This window comes from Lepidochelys olivacea, assembly GCF_965140295.1.
Source record: "Lepidochelys olivacea isolate rLepOli2 genome assembly, chromosome: 5".
NCBI lineage: Eukaryota > Metazoa > Chordata > Testudines > Cheloniidae > Lepidochelys > Lepidochelys olivacea.
In genome coordinates this window covers 28,088,851-28,101,741 of record NC_140415.1, presented here as the reverse complement: position 1 = coordinate 28,101,741, position 12,891 = coordinate 28,088,851, and the positions used below count along the sequence as shown (strand labels likewise).

Genomic DNA, 12,891 nt, shown 5'->3' with positions numbered 1-12,891 from the left:
AGCTACATTACTGTGATACAAGGTGGTTCAGAAAGGCTATGATGAAACATGAAAGAGCCCACAATGACGTTCTGTCAAAGAGAGTCAGCTGTGTAACAAACTTTCAGAATAGATTTCAGAGTAGCAGCTGTGTTAGTCTATATTCGCAGAAAGAAAAGGAGTACTTGTGGCACCTTAGAAGCTAACAAATTTATTTGAGCATAAGCTTTCGTGAGCTACAGCTCATTTCATCAGATGCATTTCGAATGCATCCGATGAAGTGAGCTGCGGAATACATCCAATGAAATGAGCTGTAGCTCACGAAAGCTTATGCTCAAATAAATTCGTTAGTCTCTAAGGTGCCACAAGTACTCCTTTTCTTTTTTCGGAGTAGACTAGTTCAGATCTAGATTCTGTTGCCATCTTTAGGGCATGTCACAAGGCCTTTCATTATTATTTAATTCTATGTTATTCTGTATCTCACTAATGTATTACCTATTCATTACAGTTAATAGACTATATTCAATTTTGTATATGCTGTGGACCTTCTGTGGGTTTGCTGTTTTGAGCTGCTGTTTCTAAGTCATGCTTCTATGGTGCTAGAATTGCTATGACTCATCCCAGTAACATGAACAACTCATGGGTGACAATAAGCACGAAAAGATCTTCATTGAAATATGTGGGATAAAAAGCCACTGTGTGGCCTAGCGTAACATTTTTGTGCTAATATTAAATTAACCATTCCAGGAATCTGTTCTATTTTTCTTTTTGATTTTCTGTTGTATTGTAATATGTGAATTTCAGAACTGAATTATAGCCAGTAAATACGAATGAGTGACAGGCAGCAAAAGTGTATTAATGTTAAAACTTACAAACTAATTCTCTTGGTATGCTTGTATTAATTCCAGGAATTTAAAAGGTATGCTAGCCCATTTCCATTTTAGTAAACTACATGAGTATCTAAGCCAAATATTGGAATGTAGAGGACAGTTTTGTATTCTAGCCATGTTTGAACTTATAGATATATGAAATGAAGTGCATGTTGATTGTTAAACGTGGAGGTCAAAAGTCCTTCTGATCAGTGTATCTATTCTTAACAAGAGTTTAGCATTCTGTACAAATAGATTGATGTACTTAAGGCATATGAAGGTGAAATGAGAAGAAATTGGCAAATTAATAGATTGGAGATTTGTTCTAAAACTTAATGTAATTAAGAGGGTTTTGTTTACTAATAAAACTTTCAGATTAAATTGCAACCTCTTCTCCATTATATACAATAGGAGTACAGATATACAAAAGTTACCAAATGTTTTTTATATTTATAGATATATGGGCTTTAATACTGAGAATCTTGTGGACCCTCTGCCCCTCCCATTTGTGATTGTGTTGAGCACTTCCCTCCTCATTTGATTCCATAACACGTGTGGCAACTGTAGTAATTGCTTGCATGAAAAAGTAATATTAGAAAACTAATGTATTTTTAACTGATTTTTACACAATTTAGCATCAGCAAACATAGAGGAACCACAACCTCGTGATCAGCAAGTGCTTCATGGATCACCAGTGTTCTGTGGACCATAACTGGAGAACAGCTGTGTTAATTTGTGAAGGACTGAATTTCTACAGTATTATTTTGTGGGCTTTTGGAATATGTAAACTAGCATTAGTGAAAGGTGCCAAATTAAGAGGACTTGTAATCTTAAACCCTCTATGAGTATGTCTACACTGTGTGTTTTTTAAAAAAAAAAAAAAAAAAAAAACAACACAGCAGGGTCTCAGAACCTGGGTCAACTGAGTTTGGGCTTGCAGGGCTCACACCACGGGGCTTAATATAGCAGTACAGAGTCATAGATTTTTTTTTTTTAAGGCCAGAAGGGACCATAACAATTCTATTCTGACCTGATTCTAGTCTGCACATAGCAGGCTACAGAACCTAACCCATCCACAGCCCGAGCAGGAATGTCTACATCACTATTTTTAGTTTCATAGTGTGAGCCCTGCAAAGCCAAGTCAGTTGACATGGGCTTTGAGATGCTCTGCCATGTGTGCATGTGGCTTTGTTTTTATTTTGGAAGTTTAGACATACCCTAAGAGATTCAGGAGTGGCTTACCATCACTTTCAGATCCCAAGGCCAGAAGGGATCATTTTGATCACTCATGAAGAGAGACCTCCTCCTAGCAACTTCCGAGTTCCCTACGCCTGGGTTCTTATGCTGTTCTCTGGACCAAAAAGGACAAATGTTCTGTGAACAAAAGTTTGAGAAACCACTAAGATACATGACGAGTCAGTGTAATAGTCTACATTTTCATGCCAGTGTTTCAACCTTGATGAGACAGAACCATCTGTAGAGGGTAAAATGATAGCTTATTCCCCAAACCTGTGTGGTCTTTGGTCTTGGTGAAACTGCCATCAAGAATGCTTGTTGTGCAGAGGCATTTATTTGTATGTATAATCTTTATTGATTTTTACATTTTATTGTAACTTATATTAATGAAGTTCACTAAGCGTTAGTGATAGAAAAATGTTTATTAGCCCTGGTCTACACTATGACTTTAGGTCGAATTTAGCAGCGTTAAATCGATGTAAACCTGCACCCGTCCACACAATGAAGCCCTTTATTTCGACTTAAAGGGCTCTTAAAATCGATTTCCTTACTCCACCCCTGACAAGTGGATTAGCGCTTAAATCGACCTTGCCGGCTCGAATTTGGGGTACTGTGGACACAATTCGATGGTATTGGCCTCCGGGAGCTATCCCAGAGTGCTCCATTGTGACCGCTCTGGACAGCACTCTCAACTCAGATGCACTGGCCAGGTAGACAGGAAAAGAACCACGAACTTTTGAATCTCATTTCCTGTTTGGCCAGCGTGGCAAGCTGCAGGTGACCATGCAGAGCTCATCAGCAGAGGTGACCATGATAGAGTCCCAGAATCGCAAAAGAGCTCCAGCATGGACCGAACGGGAGGTACGGGATCTGATTGGGGAGAGGAATCCGTGCTATCAGAACTCCGTTCCAGTTTTCGAAATGCCAAAACCTTTGTCAAAATCTCCCAGGGCATGAAGGACAGAGGCCATAACAGGGACCCGAAGCAGTGCCGCGTGAAACTGAAGGAGCTGAGGCAAGCCTACCAGAAACCCAGAGAGGCGAACGGCCGCTCCGGGTCAGAGCCCCAAACATGCCGCTTCTATGATGAGCTGCATGCCATTTTAGGGGGTTCAGCCACCACTACCCCAGCCGTGTTGTTTGACTCCTTCAATGGAGATGGAGGCAATACGGAAGCAGGTTTTGGGGACGAAGAAGATGATGATGAGGTTGTAGATAGCTCACAGCAAGCAAGCGGAGAAACCGGTTTTTCCGACAGCCAGGAACTGTTTCTCACCCTGGACCTGGAGCCAGTACCCCCCGAACCCACCCAAGGCTGCCTCCTGGACCCAGCAGGCGGAGAAGGGACTTCTGGTGAGTGTACCTTTTAAAATACTATACATGGTTCAAAAGCAAGCATGTGAAAGGATTAATTTGCCCTGGCATTTGCGGTTCTCCTAGATGTACTCCTAAACCCTTTGCAAAAGGTTTCTGGGGAGGGCAGCCTTATTGCGTCCTCCATGGTAAGACACTTTACCACTCCAGGCCAGTAACACATACTCGGGAATCATTGTACAACAAAGCATTGCAGTGTATGTTTGCTGGCATTCAAACAACATCCGTTCTTTATCTCTCTGTGTTATCCTCAGGAGAGTGAGATATCATTCATGGTCACCTGGTTGAAATAGAGTGCTTTTCTTCAGGGGACACTCAGAGGAGCCCATTCCTGCTGGGCTGTTTGCCTGTGGCTAAACAGAAATGTTCCCCGCTGTTAGCCACAGGGAGGGGGGAAGGTTGAGGGGGTAGCCACGCGGTGGGGGGAGGCAAAATGCGACCTTGTAACGAAAGCACATGTGCTATGTATGTAATGTTAACAGCAAGGTTTACCCTGAAAGCATGTAGCCACTGTTTTATAAAATGTCTTTTTAAATACCGCTGTCCCTTTTTTTTTCTCCACCAGCTGCATGTGTTTCAATGATCACAGGATCTTCTCCTTCCCAGAGGCTAGTGAAGCTTAGAAAGAAAAAAAAAACGCACTCGCGATGAAATGTTCTCCGAGCTCATGCTGTCCTCCCACACTGACAGAGCACAGACGAATGCGTGGAGGCAAATAATGTCAGAGTGCAGGAAAGCATAAAATGACCGGGAGGAGAGGTGGCGGGCTGAAGAGAGTAAGTGGCGGGCTGAAGAGAGGGCTGAAGCTCAAATGTGGCGGCAGCGTGATGAGAGGAGGCAGGATTCAATGCAGAGGCTGCTGGAGGACCAAACCAGCATGCTCCAGTGTATGGTTGAGCTGCAGCAAAGGCAGCTGGAGCACAGACTGCCACTGCAGCCCCTCTGTAACCAACCGCCCTCCTCCCCAAGTTCCATAGCCTCCACACCCAGACGCCCAAGAACGCGGTGGGGGGACCTCCAGCCAACCAGCCACTCCACCACAGAGGATTGCCCCAAAAAAAGAAGGCTGTCATTCAATAAATTTTAAAGTTGTAAACTTTTAAAGTGCTGTGTGGCATTTTCCTTCCCTCCTCCACCACCCGTCCTGGACTACCTTGGTAGTCATCCCCCTGTTTGTGTGATGAATGAATAAAGAATGCATGAATGTGAAGCAACAATGACTTTATTGCCTCTGCAAGCAGTGATCGAAGGGAGGAGGGGAGGGTGGTTAGCTTACAGGGAAGTAGAGTGAACCAAGGGGCGGGGGTTTCATCAAGGAGAAACAAACAGAACTTTCACACCATAGCCTGGCCAGTCATGAAACTGGTTTTCAAAGCTTCTCTGATGCGTACTGCGCCCTCCTGTGCTCTTCTAACCGCCCTGGTGTCTGGCTGCGTGTAACCAGCAGCCAGGCGATTTGCCTCAACCTCCAAACCCGCCATAAACATCTCCCCCTTACTCTCACAGATATTGTGGAGCGCACAGCAAGCAGTAATAACAGTGGGAATATTGGTTTCGCTGAGGTCTAAGCGAGTCAGTAAACTGCGCCAGCGCGCCTTTAAACGTCCAAATGCACATTCTACCACCATTCTGCACTTGCTCAGCCTGTAGTTGAACAGCTCCTGACTACTGTCCAGGCTGCCTGTGTATGGCTTCATGAGCCATGGCATTAAGGGGTAGTCTGGGTCCCCAAGGATACATATAGGCATTTCAACATCCCCAACAGTTATTTTCTGGTCTGGGAATAAAGTCCCTTCCTGCAGCTTTTGAAACAGACCAGAGTTCCTGAAGAAGCGAGCGTCATGCCCCTTTCCCGGCCATCCCACGTTGATGTTGGTGAAACGTCCCGTGTGATCCACCAGAGCTTGCAGCACTATCGAAAAGTACCCCTTGCGGTTTATGTACTCGGCGGCTTGGTGCTCCGGTGCTAAGATAGGGATATGGGTTCCGTCTATGGCCCCACCACAGTTAGGGAATCCCATTGCAGCAAAGCCATCCACTATGACCTGTACATTTCCCAGGGTCACTACCCTTGATATCAGCAGATCTTTGATTGAGTGGGCTACTTGCATCACAGCAGCCCCCACAGTAGATTTGCCCACTCCAAATTGATTCCCAACTGACCGGTAGCTGTCTGGCGTTGCAAGCTTCCACAGGGCTATCGCCACTCGCTTCTCAACTGAGAGGGCTGCTCTCATCTTGGTATTCATGCGCCTGAGTGCAGGGGAAAGCAAGTCACAAAGTTCCATGAAAGTGCCCTTACGCATGCGAAAGTTTCGCAGCCACTGGGAATCGTCTCAGACCCGCAACACTATGCGGTCCCACCACTCTGTGCTTGTTTCCCGAGCCCAGAATCCGCGTTCCACAGCATGAACCTGCCCCATTAGCACCATGATGCATGCATTGGCAGGGCCCAGGCTTTCAGAGAAATCTGTGTCCATGTCCTGATCACTCACGTGACCGCGCTGACGTCGCCTCCTCGCCTGGTATCGCTTTGCTAGGTTCTGGTGCTGCATATACTGCTGTATAATGCGTGTGGTGTTTAATGTGCTCCTAATTGCCAAAGTGAGCTGAGCGGCCTCCATGCTTGCCTTTGTATGGCGTCCGCACAGAAAAAAGGCGCGGAACGATTGTCTGCCGTTGCTCTGACGGAGGGAGGGGCGACTGACGACACGGCTTACAGGGTTGGCTTCAGGGAGCTAAAATCAACAAAGGGGGTGTCTTTACATCAAGGAGTATTTCAGGCAGGACTTCACGGAGGGTTCCAATAAGAAATGGTGCACCTACGTTATCGTTCTTATTGGAACAAGAAGGTTAGCCTGGCCTCTGATTGATACATGGCTAGATTTACCTCGCTGCACCTTCTCTGTGAGTGACTGCAGTGTAACCTAGAGGAATGAGTCCCCTAGACAGGGGAGGGGGGGAAGCAAATGAGTACAAAACAAATCTGGTCTATTTCTTGTTTTGATCCACTCCATCTATCTTTTACATCTTTGGCTGGCAGCAGACAGTGCAGAAGGACTGCATGCCATCCACATCTCATGGCTGCTCGGCAGAAGATGGTACAGTACGACTGCTAGCCATCCTCATCTCTTGCCTGCCTGGCAGAAGATGGTACAGTACGACTGCTAGCAATCCGTATCACCTGCCTGCTCACCATAAGACGGTTCAATAGGACTGATTGCAGGACTAAAGAGAATGACCTGGTCAAGTCACTCTAAATTAAGTCTCTGCGCCCATGTCTGTCCAGGCGCTCCCAGCCGACGTGGCCAGGAGCACCTCGGACATGACGATGACGGCTACCAGTTGTACTGTACCGTCTGCTGCCAGAAGGCAAGGGGTTGCTGCTACTGTGTAGCAAAGCCGTACCGCGTCTGCCCGCACCCAGGAGACGTAGGATGACGGTTACCGGAGCAGGCTCCATGCTTGCCGTGGTATGGCGTCTGCACAGGTAACTCAGGAAAAAAGGCGCGAAACGATTGTCTGCTGCTGCTTTCACGGAGGGAGGGAGGGAACTGGGGCCTGACGATATGTACCCAGAACCACCCGCAACAATGTTTTAGCCCCATCAGGCATTGGGATCTCAACCCAGAATTCCAATGGGCAGCGGAGACTGCGGGAACTGTGGGATAGCTATCCACCTTGCAACGCTCCGGAAGTCGACTCTAGCCTCGGTACTGTGGAAGCACTCCACCGAGTTAATGCACTTAGAGCATTTTCTGTGGGGGGACACACACTCAAATATATAAAACCGATTTCTAAAAAACCGACTTCTGTAAATTCGACCTTATTCCGTAGTGTAGACATACCCTTAGACTCCAATCTCTCTCAATAGAAATTATTTTGTATTTGAACAATAGTTGAACAGAAGTAAAAAATCTAAGTGTTTATCCATTTTATCCCCTGTATCACTCCTTCCTCAACATTCCAACTTGAGGGGGGCGTTGAAGGGGAGAAGAATGAACATAAAAATATTTTTTAATATGATTTGCATAACATACCATTTAAATTATTCCAGATATGAATTTTCATTCTTCATTTAAGTAATTAGGGATGGGAAGGGAGGCATTGTAAAGACACTTATTCTCTTATTTCGTTGAAGACAATGTTCTGGAAGATTTGAGTTTCCAGTGTTGTCATTGTATTTGTGTACACTGTGAACAGCATTTTTTTAATGAACCAGATTAGAAACATTTACAAATGGCTTATTTGTTGAGTAATGGTGATGTGCTCAAAAACGAAGTCTTATGTCTTATGGAAAGTGAACAAAATGCTTGTAATATCAAATACCTTAAATTTTTTCTCCTTCACATATGCAATCCATCTTACTTCCTCCTTATCTTAAGTCTCTCTCTTTTTTTTTTTACATTAAGATCTTTACCTTGCCTTCCTTATAGCAAGCATAATTTTTAATATTCCTATTTGTAACAGTGCCTGGCACTTTACAGGACAAATAAAAAGACCACGACCTTGCACTGAATTTCTTAAAATCTGATTTTAAGCATGACAGAAAATGGTAGGACAGAGATGAAGAGAGGAAGGGTGAAGGTTTCATCAATAAGATCATTGTGGCTATGAGCCCATCTTGGTGGTTCAATAGGAAGTAGCCCATCCGCAGGCATGGCTGCCCGCAGCTCTCAGTGGCCGCGGTTTGCCGTTCCCGGCCAATGGGAGCTGTGGGAAGCCGTGCCTGCGGATGGTCAATGTAAAACCATCTCACGGCCTGCCAGTGGATTACCCTGATGGGCCGCAGGTTGCCCACCACTGTTCTAGAGCACTGTTTTAATTTATCCTCTCCTCTGTTTCTTTTCCTTCCATAATGCAGTTGTGTTGTGGAAATGAAGAAACTAGAGTAATGAAAGTAGAAAAATAGTGAGAGGAGGAGATATAAGGCGAAGTCAAAGATGAAGGGGTAAAAATGATCAAAGGGAAGAGAAATAAGGAACAAAATCATAAGTAGAGGTGACATCATTAAATAGGCTTGGCAACAGGGAGTTAGTGAACTAAATCGAACAACAATGCAGATGGCCCAGTTAATGGCAATGGCTTGCATGGAAAAGTAATATTAGGAAATTATTTAATGTATTTTTAGCTGAGAAGTTGTCTGGAGACCTTACAGAAGAAGTGAGAAGACCTGATGAGAGCAGTGAAGAACTCTGAAGATGTTGTCAGGGTATTGTAGGCTGTGATAGTATGGTTTTGATGCTCCTACTATCCATGGAGATGAAGTCTTTAAAAGGCTGTTCTCAGATCCCTGGAGAGTTGTTTCCACTATTGTAATAGTGGGAACAGAGGGAACTCAATGAGGACTGGTGGGGTTTGGGAGTGCTGGAAGGCATGTGTTCTTCTACGCTGATGGAAAACTGAAACCATTGCAGTCAAACCAGGTTTCTTTTTTGACCAGTTTTTAAAAACAATAGAATGCTATCTGTTTGTTTAATGAGAGAAAATTCCAATGTTACATTTTACCTCTATAGCATATTACATGGCATATACCCACTAGTTATAGTTAACGTCTGGCTCTTACGTTAGTGTGAATTCTGTATCTGTGTATTCTTTTTTGCTCTCCAATTCACATTAAAACTATTAGGATAGAAACAGAATTATGGAACCATGTGTGTAATCAGATTAAGTTATGAATTTTTCCTTGCAAATCAGGGTTAGATTAAGCCTCTCTTTCTTCAGGAATAAGTTTCAATATATTGAATTTGAATATTTTCTAAAAGGAACTTTATTGGAGAATGGACTGTACAAAGCACTAAAAATATACCGTAGAGAAGAATCTTGCAGATATCTGATGTATCTAAAATTATTTTGTTATGATTCACCAACTTTGACATGGTGGACAGTCTTCCAGCTTCCCTTCAAAGAGATATTACTTTGTAATTTATAACTAATCCCATTTTAAAGTAATTTACAGGCCAGTAGTGTAATCTTAATCCTGGTGCATGATACTGGAAAAACTCATCTTTCTCTTATCCTTTGCAGAATTACCCACGCTTTCAGACCTGCCAATACTACTGTTGTCTGACATTGTTTTCTAGTTCTCACACCTTCTTATACAGGAAAAAAAGAAATCTCTCTACTCAGTAGGGAATATTTTTGCTCTTTGGAAAGATGTTTTTTTCATACTTAAATTATCACTCAGATTTTTCAAAGTGAAAATGCTTGTTAAGGCTCCTGAAGAAAGTTCTATGAAAGCATAACTTTCTTGTTTCACAGATATTTACATTTGGGGGGAGAGGGCGTGAATAATTTTTCCTAAAATGATGTACCTAAACAAGTATTGACTCACTTGTCTGGAATACAACAAAAAAACACTTTTAGCAAGTATTTCCTCACACCGTTTTGTCAACCAATTTTTACACTTCATAAGACATCAGTAGAAATGCTAAAGTGGCCATAGGCAATTCAATATTAGGTGGAGTCACAAAAATAGGTTAATACCAGGATGTGACACACTGTCATAACCAGTTAATGCATGCAGATGTCTGGTGTTGAGCTCACTACAATTTGGAAACCAGGAGAAAAATTAGGCTTTATATTTGTAAATTTATTGAAATTACCTTGTAACAATGTGTGTACTTATTTTTAAGGCAAATACATAATCCCAAATATTTCAGAATAGTTTTGAAGCAAAATGTAGCCATTCTAGATCAAGTTTTTACTATCTGGTCTGCTCCTTTTTAATGGTGTTGGAGTTCAACATACAACTGTGTTTGTTTTTTGTTTTCTCACAGTATAGAAAAAAATTCATTAAGCAAGATGTACTTACATCTAATTACATGTATTTGTGAAGTGGTTTTTAAATTTAAATGGCCTTAACATTGAAAGGACTAAGAGTCACAACATAAAACCTAGAAGGGTCACATTTTTTGCAGGAAGTATACCTAAAAAATCATTTAAATCTAGTTTATCGGCAGCAAAATCTGGTTTTTAAAAATAGAATCCTATCTAAATGATTTGCGCTCCACTGATTACAGGAGTCTGAGTGACAGAGATAGGGAGAATACAGAACACACATTAAATATTTTGGCTTAGTACATTGAACAGTAAGTATATTGGATACTAAATTTTCAATATTACATTTTGTTTGTGTATTATTGATGGCACTAAACACACACTCTGAATAGGTTTCAGAGTAGCAGCTGTTAGTCTGTATTCGCAAAAAGAAAAGGAGTACTTGTGGCACCTTAGAGACTAACAAATTTATTTGAGCAGAAGCTTTCGTGAGCTACAGCTCACTTCATGGATGCATTCTGTGAATACTGAGCCAGAAATATAGTAAGAATCTTTAAGCAAATGTTAAAGATTGCTATTTTGAGGTCGGTATACCCCTTTCCTGTTGAGTTTCTCATTGTGAGGGTTTTGGTGTACGTTAGTAAGCTCATTCTGATTTAGATTCTGTCAGTCTCTGATGTCAGGACAGAGGGGGCATATGCAAAGTCTGTTCTGTTTCAACCAGTGTTATTCACTGAGGTTCTGGAAGTGCTTGGAAAAAGGTTGAGCTCCAGTCTGAGTGGGATTTATATTGTACTTGAATAGTCTAATTGTATTATGGGGTGGTGAGGCCATTATTAGAGGAGTTTGTTAGTGAAAGGCAAAAAGGAATTGTCAGATCTCACTCAAGAAGCGAAAACTAGATTTTGAGGTTTTTACCCATTATCTTATTTCCAGTCTTCCTTCTTTAGGGAAGATTGTGGAGAAGTAACACTAGCACTTTCTAGACCTTTTTCTTGACACCTCTGTCTGGTTTTAGGCCCAGATATGGTATGGTAACTGTACTTATCAATCTGTTACTGGAAAGTCATAGATAAAACCAAACGATTCAAAAGCGGACGCTAATTACAGATTGCCTCCCTTTTTGGGTACTCAACTTGACACTGTGGGCCTCATTTGCTATTGATTCTAAAGAGCTATGGGAGTTCAGCACCTCTGAATATCAAGCCAAAGATGTATTACATTGGACACGCAAAATCAGTGGCTGCTTCTGAAAATTTTGGTCCGAAAGTCTGTGCTGCTGTTACAAAACATGGAAATGGACTGTCTGTTTCTCTTTGCTTAAAGGACCCCCTGAGTGCAGATCTTTAAAAGAAAGTGCTTTGACTGTAGTTCAGTTTAGCCATCTTCAGGCTTCTTGACCAGTCACCCAACTAGTGCATGTAGTGGATCATCTGATCAGTGCTTCAAGAAGACCGGGGAAACAGCTTCAGAAGTAGTGCTTGTACGACTGAGTAGTCCAATAATTGACTGGGAGGGAATTCTGTTGACTCTCATGCTACACTGTTTCTGTACAGCTTTGCAGAAGAGCTCGGTATGTCCGCTGTTAAATGAATGAAATATTCTATATAAAAGTAATGGTTGAGATTTTTAAATCACTCTGAGATTGACACATCATCTGTTAATTTTCATGGAAGAAGTGCTAAATCCTCTAGATTGCTTTTAAAAGTCTCTGGCAATATTTTTAAGCGTTAAAGAATAAATCAGTTTTAAAGCATTATCAAACATGAATATTTTGTTTTGCTTGCAGCTTCTTTGTAATACTGGCCACACTGAAGAAAAATTAGGTTTTACCTATGATGACATCATAATATGGTAAGTATTCTGTAAATTATTTCTGAGCAATATTTGGACACTTTAAACAATATACATTTAAAGTAGCTGTTTTGAATTAAATGAAAGAAAACAACTTTAAGTAGTTTTAAAACCCAATTCAAGTATTTTGTAGTTCTTATTTTTTAATGGTTTAATATTCCATAACACACAATACGTAAAATCATACAAGTATAAAACAGTTTTATGGAAATAGGAAAGAGAAACTCAGGAAATAATAAACTAGAACATCATTTCTAGGTAAGGCACAGAACTCATGCTGCATTAATCACGAATGTAATGTAAAATAAGAATATTCTGAAATGTAGCTCTCATAAAGGCTTGCAGAAACTCTTGGGATGGAATTTTGGCCCTACTGAAGACAATGGCAAAACTTCCTTTTATATAAGTGGGGCCAGGATTTCACCTGTAAGTTTCTATAATAGTTTACTAAATTCCCTGAAGAGAGACTTAACAGTTTTTTGCAGTATCATCCTATTGGCAACTAAGGCAACTTTTAGATAAACTTTCTAAAGGAATCTGCCTCGATCTTATCACCATGTCTTAGAATAAAAATATTTTTGTTTATATTTATTAAATCCCTTCTTTTCTGCACAGACACTGCTAACTTGCCGTGGATTCAGCCTAGGTAGCAGAAACAACAAAAATGCGGCTGGCTCTTCCAGTCAACCTAATTGTTTTGCCATTCAGTGTAGGTGAACTTCTGATACTGAGAACTCAGTAGATCCAAAGAAAAATCAAATCAAATCAGAAAACATTGCCTTAAATTTTGTGGGGATTT

General features: G+C 41.8%; 2 protein-coding genes across 3 annotated transcripts in view; both read left to right on the top strand.

Moving 5' to 3' along the window:
• RICTOR (RPTOR independent companion of MTOR complex 2) overlaps positions 1–12,891 on the top strand; it is a 189,763-nt gene that overhangs the window by 57,697 nt on the left and 119,175 nt on the right. For both annotated transcript variants that reach the window (XM_084628581.1, XM_084628582.1), the window contains one exon: positions 12,028–12,092. In XM_084628581.1, coding sequence (XP_084484707.1) covers positions 12,028–12,092 — 65 coding nt within the window. The remainder of the gene's footprint in view (positions 1–12,027; positions 12,093–12,891) is intronic.
• On the top strand, positions 2,750–4,562 carry LOC311520365 (zinc finger and SCAN domain-containing protein 32-like). The gene is made up of 2 exons (XM_084627759.1): positions 2,750–3,437; positions 4,024–4,562. Exons 1-2 carry the CDS (start codon positions 2,930–2,932, stop codon positions 4,107–4,109), a joined length of 594 nt encoding a protein of 197 aa, XP_084483885.1. The 5' UTR covers positions 2,750–2,929; the 3' UTR covers positions 4,110–4,562.

Excerpts from the sequence above, each read along its gene's own strand:
- LOC311520365 (XM_084627759.1), top strand. The coding sequence starts at position 2,930 with ATGGACCGAACGGGAGGTACGGGATCTGATTGGGGAGAGGAATCCGTG. Across the intron at positions 3,438-4,023 it reads AGGCGGAGAAGGGACTTCTG|CTGCATGTGTTTCAATGATC; the intron begins GTGAGTGTACCT and ends TTTCTCCACCAG.